General features: G+C 39.3%; 1 protein-coding gene across 2 annotated transcripts in view; it reads left to right on the forward strand.

Moving 5' to 3' along the window:
- UVRAG (UV radiation resistance associated) overlaps positions 1-25,412 on the forward strand; it is a 96,876-nt gene extending 71,464 nt beyond the window's left edge. For both annotated transcript variants that reach the window (XM_042792662.1, XM_042792663.1), the window contains 2 exons: positions 9,835-9,926; positions 21,642-25,412. In XM_042792662.1, coding sequence (XP_042648596.1) covers positions 9,835-9,926; positions 21,642-22,344 — 795 coding nt within the window. In that variant the 3' untranslated portion in view covers positions 22,345-25,412. The remainder of the gene's footprint in view (positions 1-9,834; positions 9,927-21,641) is intronic.
- The last annotated feature ends 210 nt before the right edge of the window (positions 25,413-25,622 follow it).

The following is a 25,622-nucleotide window of genomic DNA, read 5'->3' on the forward strand; positions in this document are numbered from 1 at the left end:
AATCAGAAGGAAAATGGGTTCCTGATATAGTTAAGCTGACATAAACACATGTGATTTGCCAACTTAAACTGCTTTGTAGTATATAAAAGCACTACATTTTGAAATTGAAAGAGATAGAAAAATGAAAAGTCTGTTATCAAGCCACAACACAAAGTGTTAGTGTAGGAAAAAGATATAGTGTATAATTGTTCTTAATGAATAGAGTGTGTGCTCTGGAGACAAAGCTTGACTTTCAGATACAAAGTGTTAACACCTGTGGAATTCGTGAACCTCATTTGTAAGCCTGTCTCTTCCTTCAGGAGCCTTCTCATTTTCTGCTGTGTTGCCACCTCTTAATGGGGAAAAAAAAGTTATGCTAGAATCTACATAGTTTTCTGAAACCTCACTTGCTTTAATGCATAAAAATTACTCTTATCTGCCACTAACAAGTGACAAGCTGTGAATTCTCTCTTTTTCTTTTTTTTTTTTTTTTTTTTTTGCTGAGCTTCTGTTATTTTCACTTCTCCATCCACGCACATCCTTTGTTCTCCTCTTGTATAGTTTAATATGTATGTTCTGTGCTCCATGAGACAGGGTTTGTCTCATACTTCTATGCATAGGATTTGGCACATCAGGGCACAAATCCTGTTTTGAAAGCTTTGGGTATGACAGCTGCTTAATCATCCATAAATGCCTTTCGGGCTTATTATATACTGTAGTTGAAGTTTAGAGCAAGTTGTTCTCCAATAAAAGGAATAAAAGTGTCTGATATATATTGGCTCATTTACTTTTTTTTATCAGTCCAGAACTCTTGAAATCCAGAGCTTTAAAGTATTTTGTTTTTCAAGAGACTGGAAATACTAAAGGGTCTATTGTATCTTTCTTTGCTGGTCTTGTGCGTAATTCGTGTGACTATTTCTCAAGTTCATAGTGTATAAATAGGAAAAACAAACTCTGGTTCAATTTTGCAAGTATAAGTTGCTAGTTGTTTTCAGGAAGCCCACTGCTGAAGAGACCTTGATTTAATGCTTCCTGACCTGAGCTTTTAAGTTTGAAATATCATCCACCGTATGAGAAAAGATGTCCAGTACTGGTGTGTCTTGGTGCTGTTCGGTATTCACTGAATGACAGTGTTATCCTGATAGGGAGCAAGTCTTACACGTGTTAAACTATTGATTCTGTGCTTCTTGAATGAGAGGTTTTCCCATTTGATTCAGCATCTAATCTTTTTTAGAAGTCAATCTCCTTTGCCCACTAAAAGTAGCATAATGGGTACGTGGGAAGCAGTTCAGCTCAGGTGAGACATGGGGCTGGGAGCTGAGAATCCCCAAATTCTTCCTCCATTTAGGCTCTGTGTCATGGGCCACTTGCCCTTTGAGTCATGTTTTCTCAAAGCAAGAGCCTTTTCACTTGGAGCAGGTCTCACAAACCTGGATGGATGCTTTGGAAGAACTGGCAAAAGCTCAGTTTTACCCATCTTAAAACAAAGGCTTTCCCAACGTAGCATGAAAGAACAAATAGCTGAAGGACTTTGTGTTCGCAATACCTAATGGAGTGCATTTTTCATGCACACTGAAAAAATTCTGCAGGTCCCTTTCTTACAGCGTCTTAAGGTACAAGGTGAAGCTGGACTGATGCCAAATGGGAAAATTGCCTGGTTTTTGGAGTGGATTTGTCAAAATGTGAAGGTAACGAATAAATGTAGGAGGAGTGAGTAGCACCACGTGCAAATTTCCAAAAACTTATTTGGAAACTTTACTTATATTGCTCTGAACTGTCATCAAGTGATGAAGCCTCCCGGCTAGCAGAGAGGCATTCACAGGCTTGTGCAAATGGGTGGGGGTGCTCGTCCCCCCACCCTGAGCTGGTGGGACAGCCCCGGGGGTGGCCGTGCAGCCTTTCAGCGCGGCTGATGAGTTTGGGTTCTGCGCTATATTCATGCGGATTTCCAGCCGGGGTGAGGTGAGTGAGTTCTCTGTACCTGCCTGTGCACATCTCGGGCTGTTGCCCGTCTGGTGTCTGTAGGTAGAAAGCAAACTTCAGATGTTCTCATGCAGTGGAAAATTAAGCTTGCGGAGCTAATTGCGTAAAGAAAACATTGTGTTCAAGATGGAGGTAGAAAATGTTACTTGACTTTCTCCTTCTGGCTTTTACACATCTGACCTTTTGTTCCGTGCCTGATGTAATGATTTTTAATACAAAAGCTCTGGATGAATGAGGTCATAGGAAGTAAGTGTGCCCATGTCTTATAATCCAATAAACATCACTCTGTGATACCAAGCCATTTTAAGAAGTTCTGACCTGAGCCTGGAAAGGTTATGCTGTATAGTTTCATCTCATCAAGCTATAAAGCAGCAAGACTACAGCTGAACAGTAAACATGGTTTTAGTTATTTGAGTGCTTCACTAGGGAAGGGGGGAAGCTTTTCTGAGGCCAGTAACTGCTCTATCTTCTAAATTGCTTTTTTTAATGTTCTTTTTGTAAAATGGACCTGGTATATGAAGCACCTTTATGGGCAAGGGGGCTCATATATGTTATTTTTATAATGAACCAACTAACCACCAGATTTTACAGGAATAGTTTACTTAGGCTGGGGGAAACACCACTTACATGTCTTGGACAATGGTTTCCCATATCCTTACTGGGACACCAGACTTGAACCATGAACGCTAATGTTTGAGACCCCTCTGGAGGGATATTGTGTTTACGCTCAGGAAGAGTTTCATGAACACGAGCGAGAGGAAACGCGGCTTTTGGCTCATCTAAATGTTTAGTTCTACAGTGTGTTCTGCATGTACTCAAACACGTACTCCTATTTCCTTATTTTCTTGTGGTCTATCTCCAATAAACACTATTGCTGCGAAACCAAAAACCAGTATTAAATATTGCCTATTATCACATTTCAGTTTTAAAAATGAGAAGAAAACTACTTCATAAATGTTTGGCAGAATATTACAAGTTGCTGAGCGTTAGCCTCCAGGCTGCTGCTGTGTTTGAGTAACGATCAGACTTCGTATTTTGGTGGATGCAAGGGGAAGAAGCAGCTTAATATCATTTTAAGGCAAATTAAAGAAAGTAGAAGGGAATTGGATGTGTTATCAGATGAGAATATGGGTTTCCTGCTTCCTGATGAATCACTCCTGTACCTAGATTTCATGCATGAATTTCCCCTGCCTCTCAGGTGGAAGTGAATTAAACCTCTTAGGCTGAGAGGAGAGGAAAGGAGACATGCTGTTCTTCTGGTAGCAAGAACTAGTGTGTGAGAAAAAGTTACCATATGAATTTGATGCAGTTTGTGAGCTCTGAATCAAAGCTCCATGCAGACCTGAGGTGTGCAGACACTTAGCCATAATGTGGAGATCATTTCCCAACTGCAGCATTGGCTGTCTTGGACCACAGTGGCTGTGCAGCATCCTGGCAGTTAGTTGTCCCTGTTACAGATCAAAGAAAAAGAAGAGGAAAGTATCTTAAAGATACTTGCGCCTCTCATCTCTTTATCATTTTATTGATACCTCCACCTTGTAAATGAGGGTGTGGGGGGAAATCAGGCTAGTTTAGACTAAGCATTTTTTAAAAATAAGTGTGATTGTAAGCAGCCTTTGAAGGGACAGCATGAAATGGAGGAGTCATCTCCTGCTACTGCTTTGATTGCTCTTTGTATTCCACCTTTCTTACTGCTAAATCAAAATTGTGATGGGAGTCCTTTAAGAGGGTTTTAATGATGGCTTTTTTAAGCACTCTGGGTCACCTTGAAGAACTTTAAAGCCTGTGCCCGATGGATTAATGAAGGACATGGGTCTTCAGGGATGTTGATGTAACTTGTTTTTTCTTGTTAGTTTAGTACTCTTAGAAAAATTGCAAAGTAAACAGCTGCTGTTCAAGGGTGACCTATCCACTTGGGAGAGGGAGACAGGGGTTGGAATATCAACATATAAGTCAGCATTTCCATAAAAATAGCTCTGTATTCGAGCACTTTCTCTTGCTTGGATGGGGGCTGTCCCTCCTGTGCCAGTCCTTTATGTGCTCCTTCTGAAAGCGATTGAGGACTTGAAGAGTTGTTATAATCACAGTGCTTGCTATGTTGCTTTTTTCTCTACTACTTCCCCAAGAAGCTTTAAAAAAAAAAAAAAGAAAAGCCTTGGTTAGATTTACTTCCAAACTGTGATAGATGTATACTGACAGTCTTTTAAATATGAAAAATAAAAATGAATTTTAAATGTTTAGTTTTGAGATGTTATCTCAAGAGCTAATTGATACCACAATGTGTTTCACTTATGTTGCAGCTGAAGGGTTTTTCAGTAAACCCACATAGCTGTTCAGAGCGAGAACAACTCGTTAGATTTAATAAAACAAAGGCAAGCAAGATGTTAAGAGTGCAGATAATCTCAAATTTTATAATTTCCCCCAAAAGGTATAAACACATACAACTGTTTATATAGCAGCAGGCATTATTTCACTGATCCCCCAAGGTTGTTTATATAGCAACAGGCATTATAACAACACTTTCTGTTTTCATTATTGCAGTGCTTAGTCATCTGAATCCCAGCCAGTGCTCCTTCATACTCTGAAAAGTCATCCAGGATCTTGTAAAACAATTAACTATGTCATTTTATTAAAACTTGCATTTTATATTTCTGTCCCAGCATTTGACATCCTCTGAAAACCTTATGTAAATGCTTGGCTTCTAACCAGTACTGCAAACTTGATTGAAAGAACACTTTTGCTTCTATTTTTGTTTGTGGGTTTTCACATTTGTAGAGCAGATGTCCTTTTAAACGCTTGATGCTATCAAGAAAAACTCCTTGTTGAACTGACAATAATGCAAAATTGCTCTTGACTGCCTTAACAGTACATAAGCTTGCACAGTGTAGTAATGAATTGGGTCCACCTCTTGTATAGATGCAGCTACAACATCAAAGACCAGTTGCCTGCAGTAGAGACTAAGGAAAGTACAAAAATGATGGAGGTTTCGGTGTAGACTCGAGTATTATGCATAACATGTACTGAAGTGGCTGGTATTTTGAACTTTATTAACATAGTCTGAGCTGTCAGACTGCTTCCACATGTCTCAGAACAAGATGAATATGGCTGGGGAAACAATATGGTAAACGCTGACCAGATGAGTTCAGAATTGGAGTCATTCTGCGCTCCCAAAAAAGGATATTCCAGTCCAGGTACTTGGTGATTTCTGTCTGGAAGTAAATGTATATGCTTGTATACCATTAGTCATTAAATACTGTTACAGGAATTAGTGTAGGAAGGGAGCTATTCTTCACACGTAAATGCAGGATTTTGTTGTTGTTCCTAAGGCGACAGTCCCTTAGTGACTATAAACCCTAATTTTGTTCTTGAGTGCAATCTGATTTTACCCAGAAATAGAAAGATAGCTAAATGGTTTCTTTTTAAGGCAACTTACTTGAAAAACTGTAATAGTTCTAGTACTCTTATCTCTTACTGTATAAGAAAGGAACTAAGCCTTTGCAGGTTTGTATTTTAATACATTAACAAATGAGATAGCTACACGTGTCATGATTTGGTGAATGAATGTTTTATTGTGGAGTTGTTACCTTTAGGAACGTGGTAACCTTTTATGTTGCCTGACGTGATTTTAATTAAGTATACTTGTCTGGTTGACAAATTACCTGGAAGATGCTTGGATAGCAGGAGTGGTTTAGAGATGTTCAGGGTGGAGCTGATTCACTGCTGAGGACCGACAACTTCCAGTAGAAGTTCAGCCCGTTGGACAGAAGGAAATGCAAGTAGAAACTGGAACAACTTAATTTTATTTTATTTTTCCTAGAGTCTGAACCAATTACACCTGGCTTCTTATGAGTTAACTTTAATTTGTGTGTCATACCTCACCTACAACTAATACTGTGGCTGTGCTAGCTGGAACAATTTTCTTAGTCCGTGATGGAAATTAAGCATTTCAACATTTTATTAGAAAGCTAATACAAGTTTTAAAAATAAATCTGCCTTTCAGTCTGAGAACCGTTGTTTTAAATGCAGCTTATTTCAACATTTATGGTTTTCTCTGGTGTTGAAATAAATAGCAACTATAATATAAAATACTCACTAGTATGATAGCCTGGTCTTCTACAGAGGTGGAGTTGGCCTTAATATAAATTTCATCTCCTCTTTCTTCAGATTGTTCTATACAGGTACTTCCTGAAATTGTCTTAGGACAAACAAAAAACTCTGATTTTACAAACTCAGTCTAGGCAGTTACCTACTGACAGTTATAAATACTGTCGATCCTCTTTTCAAAGTATTTTGATAATGCTGAAATTCTTATGTTCATCACACTGGATTTGCAGTGTCAGAGGTTTGGGGATACAAGTTTTCTGAGAAAGTAATCAAATTGGATGAATCTAGAGTGGTTTTCTAAAATCTTGTAGAAACTTGAATATACACTTTTTTAAAGTTACATTTGACTAGCTACTTCTTTACATCTCTGAATAACTTGGAATTATGTCAGTTAACATAGAAGCCAATATAGGAAAGGACAGTAAAACATTGAAACTTTCTTTCTTTAAGATGAATAAAATGAATTAATCCGTGTAATTGAAAGAAATTGCAAAGTGAGATTTTTGTTTTTCCTTAAATATCAGTACTCTTAAGTTCTTCTGTCTTGAACTATTCATAAAATATGATGCATCTCATCTGCCACATCTTGTTTACGTGGAGTAACTGTTGCTGTTAACTTGTATGAGAGCAGACTCACACTCCTGTCTGAAGTGTCTGATGTCTTTAGGTTATTTGTTTTCCAGTTCATGTGTGCTATGTGTTTTTGTTCAATCAAGTAATGTTTCACACAGCAGTTGGGAAAACAAAGCTGTATATAGGAGCTAAATATTAATAAGGAAATGGCAATTAATATTTTATTACTTGAACATCATTAATGATTTAGTCACAGTCCCATGGAGAATACAGTCATAAATGTGAACACGAGTCTTGGACACTTGTTAACTCAAATCAAAGCAGGCACGTTTTCTTTGGATGGCTGGGTCTTTAATATCCTGAAGGAACAATCTAATCTTTAAATAAAATGCTGCTTTTGCAAATGATACCTAGTTCCTTTGGAAACATAGTGTGGGGCAGATGGAGACGGGTGATGTTTAATAGCAACACTTGAAATGTGAACTCAGTTTCTTAGGAGACTCGAGACAGCACACTGTCACCTCTTTCTGCTTTTGTTTTCCTATCCAGATGTCATGCTTCACTGCTTTCCTTCTTGCCTCTTTTCTCTTTACATCTTCCATAATGCTGAGCTCTATCTGTAAGTTCCTTTTTAACTCTCATGAGCAAAGCAGCTGTCTTCTCCCTACATTTTTCTCATTTTAAAATTGATTTTGATGTTAAAGTGTACTTGTATGAATCCTGCTGCAACAGGTTACAGGTGATGGTTTTTACCGTTGTTCAGTGTCACACTGTTTATTGGATGAGGTGGAGTAACTATCCCTGTATGTATGGCATTGGCTGTTAAAAAATATTAAATTTAAGGAAAAGTGTATGAGACGTTTTACGATTTGGGGAAAAAAAGCCCCAGTCCTTACTAGTAATGCAGCATTGTCAGAGGGCAAGGGTAGGAGGAAGAATAATTCTGCTCTTTTAAGTAAAAAAAAAAAAAAAATAAAAAAATCTAATTTTTTTCTCCTTCCATGCTTCTGTTTGCTCTGTGCTGTATGTGTAGTGGGCTCTATCACTTACAAAAGGTAGAGAGTTTTCTTTTTAGGGATATGTGAGACTCCTGCAGACCACTGCAAAGTAGGAGTTAACCTTGTTGCAGTAATTTTGGAACCACACTAAAACCTGGGAAGTAACTCATGGCTCTGATGCTTCAACCGATTTTTTTTTTTCTTAATTTTTTCTGTCACTGGAAGACAGGTGAGCTTTTCAGAAGCTTGTGGAGTTTACTTGTAGGATTTTTTTGTAAATATATTATCATCAGCGTACATTGATACAGACACATAAGGCAATATTGCTTTGTTTTTTAAGCTACTACAAAGCCAAAATAGAATACCATTTATAAAGTTAAATCATATTGTTTCCTAGAGTCTTCACAAAACTTACATCCTAAGTTTACTTATTATGCATATACATCTCTGCCATTTGCAGTATGAAAATATGTTTTAGCAGAAACAGTGTTTTTGCTTATGTTTTGATACAAGAGTCTCGCATGCATTCCTCTGATCTTGGCTGTTGGAAATAGAGAGATCCCTTAATCCCATTCTTTTCATGCTCTGAAACCCTAGAATTTAAGGATGACTATAAAAAGGGGTATTCTATGAACATATGATTGTAGTAGGAGGAACAAATGTAATGTTGTTTTTTTCTTTTTTTATTTCTTTTGCCCCAGGCAAGTTCTTTGGTTAACCAAATCCACTGTAATCCCATCAGGAGAATGTGGTGATCATTTAGTAATTTATATTGTATGGTTGTATTAATCCAAGTTCTGTCATTGTAGCAGAAAATATGAATCCAAGCCCACCATATGACTTGACTGTGTCCATATGGAAATAATAAACTGTGTAATAAATGGCCTCCTGTTGTACAATGCAGTACTGAGGATGACTTTCTTCCAAAGCAATTTTTCTTTCTAAAACTCAAACAAGCATAGAAATCATTCCCAATTTCAAGAGTGTTTCTTCTGTGAAGAACTGATTGGCCCATTGTTTTGGAGAAGTCAGAAATCTTTCTGACTTAGAGGATGTTTGGCTACACCTTACTTTCATGAAATTATGGAAACAGGTGTGTAATTCTAAAAACCAAATTTAACTTTGAGATTGTTCCCTGTTTCATAAAGTAGCTCTATCAGTATCAAATTTGTGCAGTTACTGTATGTGTATATTGGAGGCCAGCTGTGACTTCTAGAGTGTGTTAACATCTGCTGAGAACTGCATATTAAGTTGATACTGCTTCATTCCAATAGCCTGAAAGATACTGGTATTTAGGGATTTTTTTTTTCCCATATTTTATCCATACAAGGGATAAATTTCCCTGCAAAGTTTCCCTAAAGTTTTGAGATTCAAATTTGAAAGAAAGAAAGACTTTTTCCTTTCTATGTGCCATTTTTTTCAGAAGTATTTTTAGTTTGGAGACTTCTTAAATAAGTCTTAAACCAGCAGTGACAGTTATGTCATGTACATTGTTTGATAATCTGAGGGTAAAAGCAAGTTGTTGTTTGCATGAAGTCAGCATCTTCAGTCTTTTCACTTATGTTTGCACCCACATAGGAGTTAATACTTGGGCTAAAGTGTGTCAGTGTTTGAAGCCTTTCTCTTAGCTACATGGCGTTTTATTTCAGTGCTGGGTTTAATTATGAGAATAATAGCAGCAGTTTAAATGTTGATATAAACTGTATAAGGAACACAGATTTAGATTACTTGTATACAGTAGTATCAACTTGTAATAATATACTGTCAATAGTTCCACTACAGATTCCAGCATACATTGATGCCCTCAGGATCACAGACGACATTTGCACACAAATAAATGTTTTGAATTGGTGAATATAGAACATCGTGTTGAAATTTGGTCTTTTTACTTAATGGGTGTATTTTTATTAAGCTGGGAGGCTGTTCTCCTGTTACAGATAGGAAATGGAAAAAATGTAATGAGCTTTAACAGTCAGACTGAATGATTATTTTCTCCCTGTTCTTGGGTGGGTTTTGCTAATACGAGGTTATGAGTATTAAATGGAACATTTCCTTAAAGGGAATAGATCTCTTGGAACTGCTTGATTATCCTACACTTTCTTTGAAAACCTAGTAAATTAACTGACCATAATGTTATATTCATTGGAATCTGGCATTTGGAAAGCAATGTTAACTTTAGTTTTTCCTGTTCTTGTAGCTTAGATACCAACATGGGCTGAGTACTCCAGATCTAAGGCAAACTCTTCCTAACCTGAAAAACTTCATGGAGCTTGGGCTAATGGTTAGATGGTAAGTATTTTTTTGTAATTAAAAAGAAAGAGATGGGTGCTACAAAAAAATTTAGGCGTAAAGATTTTTCATGAACAAGCAGCTGCTCTTCACAAGAGTTAAGCATGCTCCGTGAAGATTGTGACCTTCCCAAATAGAAACTATGTAAATGTCCACAATATTCTACTATTTTCTTCTGCTATTATAGTATCTTCCTTATGATGGGCCTGCAACACTTCTCAGAGCTGTATGGAGCAGGGGGAAGACTGGTTGAAAAACAGTGTTCTTCACTAGAGGGAGATGAAGTAATCATTTAAGGGTTGGTAGCAGATGCATCTTCTGTATTATGATAGTGTAGCAGAGTAGAAAGGTGTAACAACCTTAGCAGAACAGCTCTGAGCCTGGTCAGTACCTGATCAGCTTTACATGTGTCATTCGGGTGAGCTGCATGGGAATGTGAGTTACAATCAACAGTTTTATGTTGGGTGTAATTGTTGCTAATGAAAATAGCTGTTGTGTGTTGAGTGTTGTTGCTAAATCCGAAGCTACATGAAGTAACTGAAGGGTTATAGTAACCTTCCAGGGAAATCTTGAGTGCTTCTGCTCTGATTCACTCTGGAGGATCCAGACGTGCTCTCCACTGTGGGCTCAGAAAATCAAAGCAGACCAGTTTCTATGTTGTAAGACCAAAGTTAGGGTAGGCTTACCTTGCAGCAGTTGTTTGGTCATGAGGCTTGACCTGTTCGCCTTAAAAGCACCAAGGTAAACTTTAGTAAATGTGAAAGGCACAATTCACTACCAAGTGTATTTCTTCAGGTATTAGATGCTTTGTATTCTCATTGTTTTAATTTATTGTCTTTGAATTGTTGTACTCATGAAGCCTCTTACCTTAAGCAATTATTTTGTCCTGCATTCTCATTTTTGTTCTTTGGGTGCTTGAATCCCACCCAAACGTAGCATCGTGCCATTTTAGGATCCCTACATTAATTATTCACTGCTCCAAAGTTGCAGAGGTCTTGTGTGGTCCCCGTGTCATACCTGACCTCCTGCAGATGCCCTGGATACTCCAAGGTATTTAAAATATCATCTAGTCTGAGGTAACCCTACCAGGTTTTGCTGCAAGATGCTTTGGTGATGGATATGGACTGCCTCGCTGCTTCATGTGGTCTGAGAAATAATTTATTCTGGCACAAAAAGTATCCTAAATTGAGGTGAAAGAGTGCTTCCAGTTTTCTTAACAGAAGCTAGTTATTCCTAATTAGATAATTAACTACAAAGCACTAATAGCCAAACCTTAGTATTTTTGGGCTAGTATACGGCTTTTAGGGGAGACTCAAAACCAGGATTGAACTAATTTTTAAATCAGATGTGAAATGTTACTAAGCATTGCCACACTGGCCCTTCTTTAACAGTGGAGTCGAGCTTTCTAGTTCTGTTCATATTATATCTGAATTCCTTACGTGCTAAACCAGCAGAAGTAGCAAAGCCTTTTTTAGCGTAATGCAGCCTAGTCTCCTGCCACGCTCTCTGTGACAGCTGAAGAGGCAGCATAGCACAAGGTGGATTTTTGTAGGGATGGAAACACATGTCCATGAATGCAAAACAAACAGTGTCATGTGATAAATAGTTTTGGGTTGAAAAACAGTGGGCAAACTGCTGAAATACAGCCTTCTCATGTACGCACTTTGGCAACTTTTAAAGGATTTTACTATGTCAACAGCATTCTTGCTGCTATATTTTAACAGGGTCCTAAAATGTTTCTAAGCTCTAAAAGTCTCCTTTCTTTATTTTTTTCTGCAATATGAAGAACATGGGAAGAACAACACAATAGGTCTAAAGGCAGTAGGTGATCACACATCCTTTTATGCAAAACCAAGCTTTTTGTTATTGCTCCCTTTGAAAATTATTAGAGCAAGCTTCAAACAGGGTTAGTGACTCAGAGTAGCATAGTTCAATATATCAGACCTTTGGGACAAAAATTCTGCTTCAGTGCGTAGCAGTGATGAAAATCTTATGGGATGTCATCATGCCACAGCTCTTACCAGCCCTTATTTCTTTGTCACTCTTTGCCTTTGTTACCTTTCATTCCTTGCACAGAAATACTGATCCATGTGAGGTCTAAGCTAGTGTCCAAATCACTTATTTTGGGAAGAGAGTCTTGGCAAAGGAAAACAAATACGGGAGTAGAAAAAGTAGTCTTTGAGCAATACTGTAAAAAGTGTTGCCTGATGGAAATACAACTCAGCCAACAAAACAGTGGAAGTAAATAGGCTCTGAGAAAAGGAAGCTCAGTCCCTTGTGCAGTTTTATTCTGTCAGTAATTTCAGGCACAGCTGAAAAGATTCTCCCTGCTTTTCTTATCCCTTAGCAAGATGCATAAAGAAAAGCTTTCTTCATCAGGGAAAGTATTACTATGAGTTTTCATGGGGTATCCATCACTGTAATGTAAAAGTCTTAAGATGACGTGTGGTCCCCTAAGCAAATCTGAAAATGAAGGGCCAAAATACCTAAATTGTGACTTGTGTAGCACTTGTGTGTACTCATCAGCAGAGCGGGAGGGGTACAGGTTGTGGATGTCTCCTTCAGTCTTGGATAAGCAGAGGTGGGATGACTCCGGGACAAGTTAAATGGGAACTATTTTCAAAACACAGAGTGTCTGTTCTTCCCTTCTGGTGTGTGCTGGCTTTGAAGAACTGATAGTGGAAGCTTTAGTTATGCCTTAGAGGTTTTGCCGTCATCTACCAGGGGTTTATTTTCCTATAGGTGATACACAGTCATTAGCAAGACAAAACACATTTTTCTGGCTGGATAATATTTCAAAACATGTAGGAATATTAAGCACAGTTCTCTGGGAGTATCACGTTCCCTCCTTCCCCCCCTCCCCCTTGAATGTCTATGCCTCATTTCCTTCTCACCTCCAAAACTTGTATGAATAGTTGTTCATTTTTAACTTTTTTTTTTTAAGGCTAATGATTCTAAACAATGCTTCTTAGTACTTCCTAATAATATAAATGGAAATGAGGCTTTACAGGGAGTTTAGCTCAAGGGGTAAACTGGCTAGACTTTCATAATCAGGCATTTCAGTTGAATACATACATAGAGTACAGATGCCCACTGTCTTGTGGATAATATCTGATTATATATATTTAAACAAGCATAAAAGCCACCAGCTGTTAAAATGAGTATTTGAAGGATTTTTTTTTTGTTGTCAGGATACTGTAGGTGAGTCACCTGGTAGCCTCTGCCACAAACGGTAGTCCGTAAAGTATTTCCAGGTTATGCTTCATTTGCAGGATGAGAGCATGAACATGGGAGCAGTGATGGGGTTTTCTTATCTACAGATTCACTTGCACTGCCTGGTTTGCTTGCTTGTGTTGTTGCTGGTCTTCAGTTCCCTTTCTTAGCACTACAGCTGGGCTTTGCTGAATTTAAATTCTGTTAAATCATAATCATACTGGTAAAAAACAATACTTGCACTGTACTTAGTTTCTCTTTGAACAAGACTGGTTTTAATTCCTAGCCCATGCATCATCCTCATTTTTGTGTTTTTTTGACTGGAGACATCTAGATTTTTCTGCAGACTGGAATGAAATTGAATCCCCTAGATATTCAGGGTAACTGAAATACATAATTATTTCAGGCTGAACCTCTCTCTGATAAGCATCAGTTTAGATTTGAGTACAAAATAGTTTCTTTACCCCTTCAGATTAAAAACAAACAAAAAACCCCCACAGTTTTTGAAGAAGACCCCACCTATTCCATACTTAGAACAAATTTGTGTTTAAAGTCTCTGCTTCAGGCTTTCGTGAGCTCTGTTGTTCTGCCTGTTGCTCTGGGGCAGCCCTTGGCCCTGTTGAAGGTCTGCAGAGGCCGGTGCCTTTGCATCAAGGTTTAATTGCGTTGCTGCTGGATCCCTCTGCCTGGTGAGATTTGTGTTGTTTTGGTTTCTCAGGCATGACACTTAAATGATTAATACATGTTTTCACATCCCAACACACGTGATTTATTGCAGCAAGCTAGCAGGTCTACAAGCTCCGCTTCCCTCTTCGTATCTCTCCTGGCACCTATATTCTTCTGTGTTTACTTTTCTTCCCCCTTACCCCTACTGCAAAATATTATTTGTGCTGTATGTAGATGAAATCAAGACAGATCTGTTGGTTCCTGCACACACTGTTACGGAGGCTACAGAACTGCAAAAACTTATTTTTCTGATACCAAATCTGGATGTTGACTCTTAAGGTGAAAGGTGATGAGACAAAGTTGTAGTTGATTTAGACTGTCTAAGTTGTGGTCTCCCAACTCTTTTCAGTTTTCTTTTGGGAATAATTCTCTCCGTTCCTAGGGTTTTTGTCCTGGAATATCACTGGCTTCCAGAAAAGCAGCTCAATTTTAAGATTAGCTTTTGCTGATGCAAAAGAACTTACGCAGTTTTTCTCTTAAATTCTTTTTCTCTTGAGTATGCAGTTTCTTCCAGCTTTTGAGACCAAATCTATATTTACACTTAGCCTGGACATTTTGAATGTTGTTTTATTCCTATTTGCATGTTCTGATTTCTTTCATAAGCCAGGCTTTTTAGATCATGGGTGCATTAAATCAAGAGACTTTCATTTTCCCTCATTCTTCAGTTTAATTTTATTTACTCGGTGTAACTTTTGAGGGATAGTATTTGTGTTTATTAATGGCAAGTAAAAAGCACACTGCAAACTTGAGCAGTCCAGTGAGAGACTGAGTTTTTTCTTAGTGAATAGATTAGACGACAGGCTTATCTAATGCTGGCAAATATGAGATACTCCTTTAGAAAGTCTTGCCTGTAGTCAGGGAGATGCTCTTTTGAGCCTGCATTTAAAAGCTTTACTCAAAAATACTTGCGTGCCAATGCTTAAACTTGTGCTTCAAAGGTATGTCTTGATTCATACATTGCTAGATTCAAGAGGAGCCTAAAGCTTTATGTTTGAGTTAAGAAAACTCTGGTAGCTTAATTTATGAAGATTTTTTTTTTTTTTTTTTAAAGAGTGTGTCAGAATTTCTTAGCTGCCAAAGGACGCAATTTCACCTTAACTTCATATTGGCAGCCTCCCTTTGCAGCCCTGTCACTATTGTGCGTTATTTAACCAGTAATCTCTAAAAAGGTGAGAAACTATTATTGCTTTTTAGCACACTTGACATGATATTGGCTTGGAGCTGTGCTTGGAGCTTCAAACATTTCAGATGGCTATAAACCAACTTAAACACCTTCATTTAGCATTCTTACTGCCATGAGGTCATAGTTTGTAACAAAAAAGATCAAATGGTGTTTAAGTTTGGGTTTTTTTAAAGTATTCTCATACCAAAGAGCTGTAGCTGTGGATTTTGGCTTTTGGCCAGACAATCAAGATTTAGTATTTTGACCAGCTGTGATCCAGTAATGTTCCTCAGAGGAAACATTTTGTGGGGAGGAAAAAGATACATATTTGAGCCTGTGAATTGTATTCTGTCTCTCATATTGCTTTACAGTTTCTCTGAGCCCCTTGCAGACAGATTAGATAATCACAACTGAATCTGACTGAAGAAACTTTTTATCAAAACTGCAAACAGATTACAACCAGAATCTGTTCACTAAGAAAATAACTTTAAAAATGTTTGTGTCCAACTTCAATCGCTTTATCTCGCCTGTTTACAGCATGGAGTCTGAGTCTTTTGTCTTAGGTCTCTAAGAATGCCCAAATGGACCAACTGTTAACTCCTGAAAACTAATATTTTTGGGAGAAAGCAGCTACTTTGTAATTCTGCTGCCAGTAAAACTTACAGCTGAAGTTAGATTATTATGAATTGGCTTTTGAGATTTGGATGCAGTTGAAACATTGAGATTGGTGATGATGTAATTCTCTTATCTATAATGTCCAATAAATCTGAGGTTTCTCTTTTTTTTTTTTTTTTTTAATTTAGAAATCCTGCATCCTGATAGAAACTATACCTGCTCCTATATGTAACCAGTTCTAGTCTAATCCAACTCAATGACTAAAAGTCATTAAGGCCTGGTGACAGTTCATCAAATCAGTTTTTATACTCCACTAGTCACGGGCCTTTCTTTTTAGACGGGTGTCCACATCTGTTTGCTCTCTCAGAAGACTGACCAAGTAACTGTGGCTGGAAGCTGAACCAGCTCAACCTTAGTAACTCAGAACAAGATCTTGCCTTGGAGTAAAGGGCAATGCTCCTGCAAGCCAAACTCTTTTCACTGGTGATGATACCTTACAGTCTCTAAAGTTTCTGGGCAAGTGGATGTTAGTTTTCAAACATGACTTGCTTTTTTAAATATATTTTATTAATTCCATGAGCCGTGAGGCTGATAAAGCATCTCTTTCTCTGGACTTTGCCTTGATGCAGTGCTATGAATTCAGTACAGCCTTTTCCTCCAGGAAAATGCAAATGGAATAGAGACCCTCTGTCAGCTGCTTGTTTTCACGAAGATTAATAGCGACCTAGTATTTCTGAGCACTGTGCCTCTCTGTAAACATTACTTTTGAACGAAACCCTCAATTTGAGTTCTCATCCTCACCTGGAGGGAGTTGATGGAATGGGAAAAGACCCCTTGATTTAACTGCTTAATCCACTGCTCCTAGAGCTGTTTTTTTTTTTTTTTATTTAACTTGCCTGCAAGACTGACCATTGTTCTACTTAACAGTATACAGAGAGCTATTCATCTTCTTGTGTTTGCCTTCTAGACACTCATCACTCAGCCTAAACTTGTTGCCTAGGTTGCCCCTGTGGTCAGGAATAGGCATCTTGAGAGGGTGATTGTCCCACTGATCACAAATGGCTCGCAATGGGTTATTACTCACCCTTCTCTCCAGTGCTCATTTTCTTTCTCCACTGATTGTGGAAGGAGCCTAGGCAATGAACTCTTAGATAGCTGATCTCCAAAGTCCTTCATGCAAACTTACTTTTATCTAAGTGCCCTAGATAATATTTGATAAGTAGTTAAGCCATTCTATTGACTTCATTCCTTCTTTCTCAGATTTGGGCTGTTATCCCCGTATTTATTCCTAACTGAAGCTAAACCCATCCTATTCATATTTATTGGTAGGAATGAACAGTTTCAGAAATCTGCCCGCATATGTCTCCAGCAGTTCAAAATCTGGTTTTGCAGTCTTAAGTAAGGTCCATTTCATGGCATGTAGTTTTAAAGAACCCGGCTGCAAGTGCTTTTTGTTCTAATTCATTAGTTTGAATGCTTGCATGATAAATGAAGATCATTCCTGCTTTCCTGCCTTATGGGGCAGCCCTTACGTACTCTATTAACTGGGAAGTTATTTTGTAGATGAGGGAGATTAGATTTGTATTGCTGCTACATTTAGGCTGTTAGATCACTTAGTATAGATCATTCTGCCAGTTCAACTTACTAAGGAAGGGAAGATTTTTTTTGGCTGCTGGACTAAAGATGTATTGTTCAGGCATACATAATGTGTTTGCTTGAATAGCCTTGTCATAACAAGCTTTTTAAAAACTCTCCTGGTCCTGCAAACTAATTAATTTCTCGCCCGTTTGCCTGTAAGGCCTGGATTTATAAAAGGAATTTAGGCATGTTTCCCTTTAGGAGGAACTTAAATTTACATGCCCACTAGAACAGTTTATAAAGCTGCTTCTCTCAAGCTAGTTAAACACCACAGTTTTCATGCTGGTTTACTCGGACGCTCAAATTTCTTCTGCTGCTGCTTCTTTCTTCTGCTACACAGAAAAGTTGCTGTTGTGCCTAAATTGGGCTGATCAGCACTTGCTGGAGGTAATTTGGGTTTTGCCAATTAGGCAGTCTTATGCCATACTTACATGTTTGCCCTTTAAAGAGTCTGATCTAAGATAAATGGATTTGAACAAGTTTGAAGCACAGGCCAGCACAACAACTGAGAGTCGCAGGTATTGCTCGTTCAGATGGCGAAGAGGTTTTGCCTAGAGTTTGATCTCTCCAGGAATTACTTGTGTTTTGCATAATGGTGTGCCTCTGCAACTCAAGAGCTAGGATAAACCTAGGATGGCTTTTGGCTCCCCTTTCCTTACACATCCTCCTCATCTGAGATGGCTCTTACTCTTGTGAGATCTTGTGCTGCAAGGTGATATATTCAACAGGAGGGCCTGGTGTTCAGGCCACTGTGTTGTTTGTCTGTACCCCCTTCTGACTGCTTGCATTTCAGGCAAGAGCTTTTATTGCTAAAATATTGTGTAGAGAGTAGATAGTATTTTGACTGGTTTGGGGAACATTCATCTGCACTTAAATCTGCAAGGTACAGCTTGAAATTCTTCCTGGCTTAGATTTTAATCTCTTAAATGCCTATTTCAACCTGTGGATGGTTGAATAAAATTGGGAGAAATGGCAGAATTTCCTCTGAACATTTCTTGTCATTGTGCCTAGATCGGGAGATTGGAAGCCCTCACTGCTGTACGGGGTGTTGCCTATTTGATGCTTTGACATGAAACTCTTGCTTTACTTTGCAGAGGATGCAAGTGTCCTGTACTGTAACTTCTGCAGCTAGCATATAGACTGTCCCAGCTGTTGCTGCTGAAGTCCCTTGGTGAATCTGGACCCAAATTGTCTGCAGAACAACATGATACATCTATTCATCTACCTTCTGTTGTACCTGGGGGGAAAAAAGTTACCCTTTTCTGCCTGCCCACGTCTGTATTATTCCTAGTCTTGCTTTTTTTATTTCAAACGTGTGCAGTTGTTTCTGTGGAATCTGCAGCCCTCCTGGGTTCCAGTTCATCAGGAATGCATTCCCATTTGACTCATCCCTGACATCTTGATAGAAACCAAGCAGAAAGATTTTTAGCATTACTGTTGCAGGGGACATAATACTGGAATCAGTTCCGGGAACAGCCCGTTTCTTTTGGAAAGGGATGGCAATAAGTGACCTTTGAGTTGGAAAAGGAGCTTGTATGGAAATGGTGTTCTCATATACCCCAGTTCTTTTTGAACTGCATACATGTTTGCTATTTTAAATGGTATCAGACAACTAATTTGTCAAATATGTACAGACTTAAGAATACATTTTATACAGCTCATTCTAGAGCTGCAGAAAGCAAGTGTGTTGCCCTCTAGATCTTGAATTGACAATACCGTACAAACAAAACAAAGCAAACCTTCACCAACAGGGTTTTTTTTCTCCTAATCTAAAATACTAGACTGAGCACAGAACCCATCTCTCCTTTTTGCCTCTCTGTCTTCTGAGCCTCCTGCATTTAGAGCCATGAAGTGATGGATCACAACAGTGCACGTGCACACAGCTGAGATCTCTTCTGCCTGGAAGCTCCCCTTTGAACTCCTCAAGACTCATGGCAGGCTTAGGCTTTATCTCAGCAGCAGGACTAATCCCAGCCTGTGCTTTGGGCTTGGTTTTGTAAGGAAGAGTAGAGGAGGGAAACCTTCCCTGCCCAGTTCCATGGCACACAGCCACTGCTTGTCCTTGTTTGGGTGCCTCAAGGGGGGGCCGTGCATCCTGCCGCATCTCTTTGGTAAGACGTGCAGATCACTGTGTTACACTCTATCCTGTCCAAGAAGGAAGGAGATAATTTAGCTGTGCAACATCACTATGTCTGGAATGGGAAAGGCAGCAAAACCTTCGATATCTTGCACTGAAGCACACCATCTACTTAATTGCAAAGTATCTTGTAATTTGAACAGTCATCTGTAGTAATCAGTTATCACTTGTCCATGAGGATTTAGTTCATGTAAACACAGGTTGAGGTGCTTTTGGACCCAGGGAAGTATCTTGAATGACATGTTGACTTGTGAATGTATGCATGTCTTGGAATTTGGGTAAATTCCTAAAACTTGCCATTTAATTGTAAAGTTTCTATTAACTCAGTACAGAACAAAATAGCTTGTTTTGCTGCATTTTTCTGATAAAGCTGAAAACGTCACCCTTTATTTTTTTTTCCTGTGCTCTTTCTTAAGGAAGATTCAGCAAACCTAGAGGAAATGTGAAAAAGTTTCTTAGCTAAGTTTTAAGATAAAAAGAATCTTATCAAATAAGTAATACCAAGTATACGTTTATTTTCTGAATCAAGGCAGAAATGACTAAGCTGGGGGAAGGGGAGGGGAAAACAGACCATCCCCGATGTGTCTGCAGAGCACATTGCCTCAGTAAAGTTCACAACTCTCCTGCCTTGTGTTTGCCATATTATATCATTTTAAAAATAAATGGTTGATTGTGTAAGTTGGTTGAAGTATTTTAAAGCCTCTGGTCAGTAAGGGACCTGAAGATTGGTCTCCAAGACCACGTATACAGCACTTATTAGGATCTGTGGCACATACTGTTTTCTGTTTTGTCACCTCTGTTAAGAATGCTCCAAACCTTTGCAAACAAAGCTGCAAATGCTGTGCAGAGTTTGCATTAAAAAGTTCTGAAACAACAGTCGAAATCTAAGAAGAAAGTTGATGATTTTACTGCTAGCTGCGTGTGTGGCGCTTATCTCTCTGCTTCACTGTCTGCAACTGTAAATTCTGAAAAGCAACTTTTCCTTAAGGTAATTTGAGGTTTTTATGGAAGAGAAGGAAGCTCTACACATGTATTAAGGGGCAGCCTGGGAGGAGGTAAGAAGGGAGAGGAAATTAAAGAACGGTAGTAGTCTGCACTGCCCTCCCATGGGAATGCTTATTTTTCACAGAGGGACTTCTTGCAATCAAGCTTATCCAATTTACAAAAGGGAGGAAAAAAAGAAAAATAAAGTGGAAAAGGATCCACGCTAGGGACTACTCATAACTGCTATTCCAAGATTTTTCCCCCACAAGACAGATCCCAATATGTATCAGGCCTCGAGTAGAAGGAGTTTCTTTTAAATGGAGTTAATGAAGGAGACTCGTACTGACAGCAGTTGAATCTTGGAGCTATACATTCAGCAGATCAGTAATAGCTGTGGGGGTTTTAATTTTTTTTAATTTGGAAGGAAAATGAACTGGTATCTTAAGTTAATGTACAACATACTATTTGCATATGGGATGGTGATTATATTTGGATAAGGATTAAGCTGATGAAGGAAAATTCATATAACACTCCCAAGATGATGTAAAGCGGATGTTCCAAATCCTACACCCTGAGACAGCGTAAGCGGTCTGTGGCACTGTATTAAATAGTGAAATCAAACTTGTAAATTAAGCGTGATTAGTTCATGTTCCTCAAGAAACCGAGGCTGACATTTGCCTAAAAAGTTCTGGAATGACTGGCACAGAAAAGCAGAAGATCTGGCAAAAACAATCCTCTGCAAATAGCAAAGTTAGTGTGTTGTTTTTTCTCCTTTGTGCAGCTGTCAGGAAAGGCCACTGTTGGAAGAAGTCTCTCATAGAGGATTCGGCCATTATTATTCACTTTTGAAGAGTTTATGATGGCCCAGTACAGGCCATAAATACATAAGTATATGGTCAACAGTAATAATTCCTAAAGTACAGCTCGGTCCTATAAAATGGTGTTAACAGTACAAATTAACGTAATGTGGTGGTTTCTTGGGTGATTGACTCTTCAAACCGTAGAGCTTTAAGTGTTCCTACACAATCTTGCTGGTTTGCAGTAAAGCTATCCTCTGGGGTGTCTTCCGTAGTTCGTACAGCATTAAACACTTTTGGGGTTTTAGCACTTTAGGATACAAGTAGCTGGCCAAACGGAGCCTGGAGTTGCGATAAAATAATCGCTTCAGCCTTCGGTTAAACATCTGTATTGCTCGTGATCATGCCTGACAGCTGTGATTTATCCTTTTCTCCTTTTATAGTGATCGACACCATACATCCAGTGCAATTCCTGTTCCAAAGAGACAGAGCTCTAGCTTCGGCAGATTGGATATTGGCTTTTCCAGTGGGCTTCCTTCTCCAGATAAAGGACTCCGAAAACGAGCCAGCACGGGAAACGAAAGACTACAGTACAAAACTCCTCCTCCTAGTTACAACTCTGCTTTAACGCAGCCTGTTGCCATCACAGCCCATGGAGGAGAGTTAGATAAAAAACCTGGATCGATATCTTCTTCCTTGGATACCTCTATGGACTCCTCGAAAGGAAATACCAAGAAAGGCGAGGACTTGTGCAGCAGTTTCAATGGAGAAAACGGGAGCTTAAACAATGCCCAAGCCCAGCAGGAGTCTTTCCTAGGACATACTAGTGCAATAAACGGGGCGTTTCTGCCTGGCGAGTGCGCTGGCACTGCGAGCAACGAGCAGCCCTGTGAGCTCCGGCCCCGGCTCGGCCCCGTCCTTTGCTGCACCGTGGAGCAAGCGGAGGAGATCATGGGGATGGAAGCGACGGGGTTCAGCACGGGAGATCAGCTAGAAGACTTTAACTCCATCCCGGTGGAGCACGCCGTGGCAGTGGAGTGTGACGAACAAGTCCTAGGGGAGTTTGAGGAGTTCTCTCGAAGGATCTATGCACTGAATGAAAACATGTCCAGCTTCCGCAGACCGCGTAAAAGTTCGGACAAGTGAGCTGGGACAGGGATTTGATAGCAGACATTGAGGTGAAATCAGTGATCTGGAATAGAGATAAAATTGCACTTATTCTTTATATTAATTATAAAAAAAAAAATAAAAAAAATAAAAAAGCTAAAGCTATTCCTATGGTGTTAGACAAATGGACTTGAGCACGATAACACAGGATCATGGTATATTCACAGCCCAGGTAAATTTTGATTCTGCTTCCAGTCTTCTTATGTCTGGTATTTGTAATCTGTTGGAAATTCTTTTTTTTTTTTTTTTTTTTTTAATTAGGGATTGGAATCCATTTATAAAAGCTTTCCTGGAAAGAAGTTCTAGCGCTGATCAGGCCCTCCTATGAATATTTGTTAATTTCTTAATTATTATTTCAAGCTAAAATTACTCTGATCTTTTCAGAAGAAATAAAAGAAAGTAAATTTAAAAATACCATAAATTACCATTTACAGTAAGACCTCTTTCCCTTCTCCCATGTACTCCTGTGTTTTCTCGAGCAATGTAGCCACTGTTACAGAAATACCATGGATTTCTTATAATTGGACAGCTTTCTCTTGGCTGTGCTCTGTAGCCTTTGAAGTTCTAGTTTGCACTGATGGGTCTTCAGTTGGTGGTGTAAACTTGCCCGAGAACGAGCACCTGTGTGATAGCTGCGGTTTCCTTGCATCCGATTAATCACAAATGACTTTTCTCCCCCTCCTCCTCCTTTCTCCATACCCACTGTTCCTACCGGTAGAAGCCTGGAGGACTAAATCTCCTCTAGGGTTTCATAGGGAAAAAAAAAAAAAAATCTCAGCCTGACCATTCCCTGCTTCAGGTGGTCACAGCCCTCATCAGCAGAGACCTCGAATGCGCTGCTTGAGCGGGGTTCAGCTGCCACCCTGCGAGGGGTCTAAGGGGACACCGTGCTGTGGGGCACCTCACAGGCGTCTTCCTAAAAAAAACCCAGACTGAAAATGCAGTCAGCACTTTGGAATTAGACGAATTTGTGGAATCGCTCCACCCTCTGCAGAAAGGAGGCACTTAACATTATTAATCTAAATTAATATCCTTTAAACCATCTGTACTTTAAAGGAAGAAACTTCCAGCGGTTCGCTGGGGGTGCGGTTTGCTGTTAGGTAGGTTACCACTGGCACATGTGTTCAGCTGCACTAATGGGAAAGCAATTTGCAGCCTGCTTTGTGATTCCTGGTATTTGTTTCAGTTTGGATTTCATTGCTCTTGCTTTCTATATTGTATACCCAAGAATTTGGGCTCAGTTGTGAGCTCTCAAATATAAAAATATATAGCAGAATAAAAAACACTTCATCATGCCTGGCTTTTTTTTTTTTTTTTCTCCCTGGTCTCTGCTTTCTTTTGAACCAATGACCTAGTCTTTTTCCTAACGTCACCGTAAGGCTAGCCTAAATTAACTTTTTAAAATGTGGATATGTATAATCTCAACTATCTGTTGTCAAAACAAGATGTGTATGTGAGAACCAATATACATAATAGCACTGTTCTAGAATATGCATTTCTCCAGGTAACACCTTAATGATTGTATTAAAACTATATTCACATTTCTTCTGTTAGCTTTTAACGGTTGTGTCTGCAGTTGAGTTGTTGGATCGAGCCTTTCTACAGCGATTTTGTTACCTTTGGTCTGTCCCAGTATAATGTGCTAGATGGAAGCTCTCAGAAGCAGAGACCTTGATTTGGTAAGGCATTGAACGTGATTCCAGGTGCAAACTTGGGCATGAAGTTGGATGCATTCATGAGTATCTTCTCCCCCCCCAAATCAGCTCCTCCGTTCCAACCTCATGAAAAGTTTCCCTAAAGGAAATGCTGCAGGAGCTTAAAGCACTGCTGTCGTCTTTGAGAGGAGATAGGTTGGAAGCACATGCCGTGCTTGGGCATCCTGAGAGCCAGAAATAAATGCCTGAAAGCATAGCACTTACTAACAAAGTAAGATACTCTGCCCTGTGACTATATTTTACCATCTTCTGCTAGCAGTATAATTCTAGGTGAAATTCAGTAACGTCGAGTCAGTCGTGCACCCTGAGGGATGGGATCTGGCCCCCCCAAAGCGGCCCAGATCCGTTTGTAGGCACGCTCGTTTCCTTCTCTAAGGGAAAGGCAGTAGCTTGTGTGTGGTGGTGACTTTTCAAAGCAACCCAAAGAGTAGTTGTGAAGTCGCTATGTTTCTGTAGGCAAACACAGAGCGGCTCAGTGCAATTAAGCGACACGTGAAATTAGGTTCGTAGAGCATCAGTGGGACCTTGGATTTTTTTTTTTTTTTTTTTTTTTTGGTTTCATTAGTTGCGTGTTTTCTCAGGTTGCACCCGACCAAATGAAGTCTAGTTTTCCTCCCTGATGTTGTGTTGCTGTTCCTGTTTGAGCCCTGTGATTGTTAATGTGTCAAACGCGATGGTTGATTTCTGCATCTGTCACGCAAAGCTTCTTTGACGGGATTTCTCTGGATGTATCTATAGTAAGCCTTAAATTGTCCCCACATTTCTCTTCCACTTGCATCACTTTATATGTAGAAGGTGCTGTGAAGGGGGGCAGCATCGTAGGATTAATTAAAGCATTGACAAACTTCTCACTGCTGTGAGGATGGGGGATTGTACGGACTGCAGCAACCTCACAGCTTTCTTTTTGGCATTTATTTCCCCCCCTCAAAATTACTTTGAAAATAGCATAGTGGAAGAGAAACAAATAGTAGGTTTGAAGGTGAGATGATATATCACAGCGTGCTTTAAACTGTCAAGAGCCTTTCAGTTCCTGCACAGCTGTGACACTGCTAAATGTCTGCAAATGTCTTCAAGTGGAGAAAACATTTCATTGCGATCTTTTCCCCTCACTAGGAATTCCTAAGATTTTTTGAGAATATTAGTTTTGGAAGATCATATCCCACTATATTTTTATAGCAAGCACAACAGCATTGGCTTTATCCTTGCTTGACCAGGTATTTAAAATAAGCAAAACCAGAATATCCCATAGTAAATGACACATTAAAACTATGTTGATAATTGCGGGGAAAGCTCATCTGTATTTATAAAATAAAACTGATTAGTATCTCTCAACCTGTGTGTCTTCTCTTAATGGCTCCTTTGTGTTTGTTTTCTTTACAAGCCCGATTTGAACCGCAACATCCTCCCCAGCCCCCCCAAACTCTTTGGCTTATTCTTCATCAGACCCCTATTAATCAAAACGTGAATATTTGGGCGAGAAGGTCTGCTAGAAGACCTCACAGCCTTGTCGGCTCCCGCTCGTATCTCACGCGAGGTGGTACT

This window comes from Tyto alba, unplaced genomic scaffold, assembly GCF_018691265.1.
Source record: "Tyto alba isolate M040663 unplaced genomic scaffold, T.alba_DEE_v4.0 Super-Scaffold_2, whole genome shotgun sequence".
In the NCBI taxonomy this organism is placed as follows: Eukaryota; Metazoa; Chordata; class Aves; order Strigiformes; family Tytonidae; genus Tyto; species Tyto alba.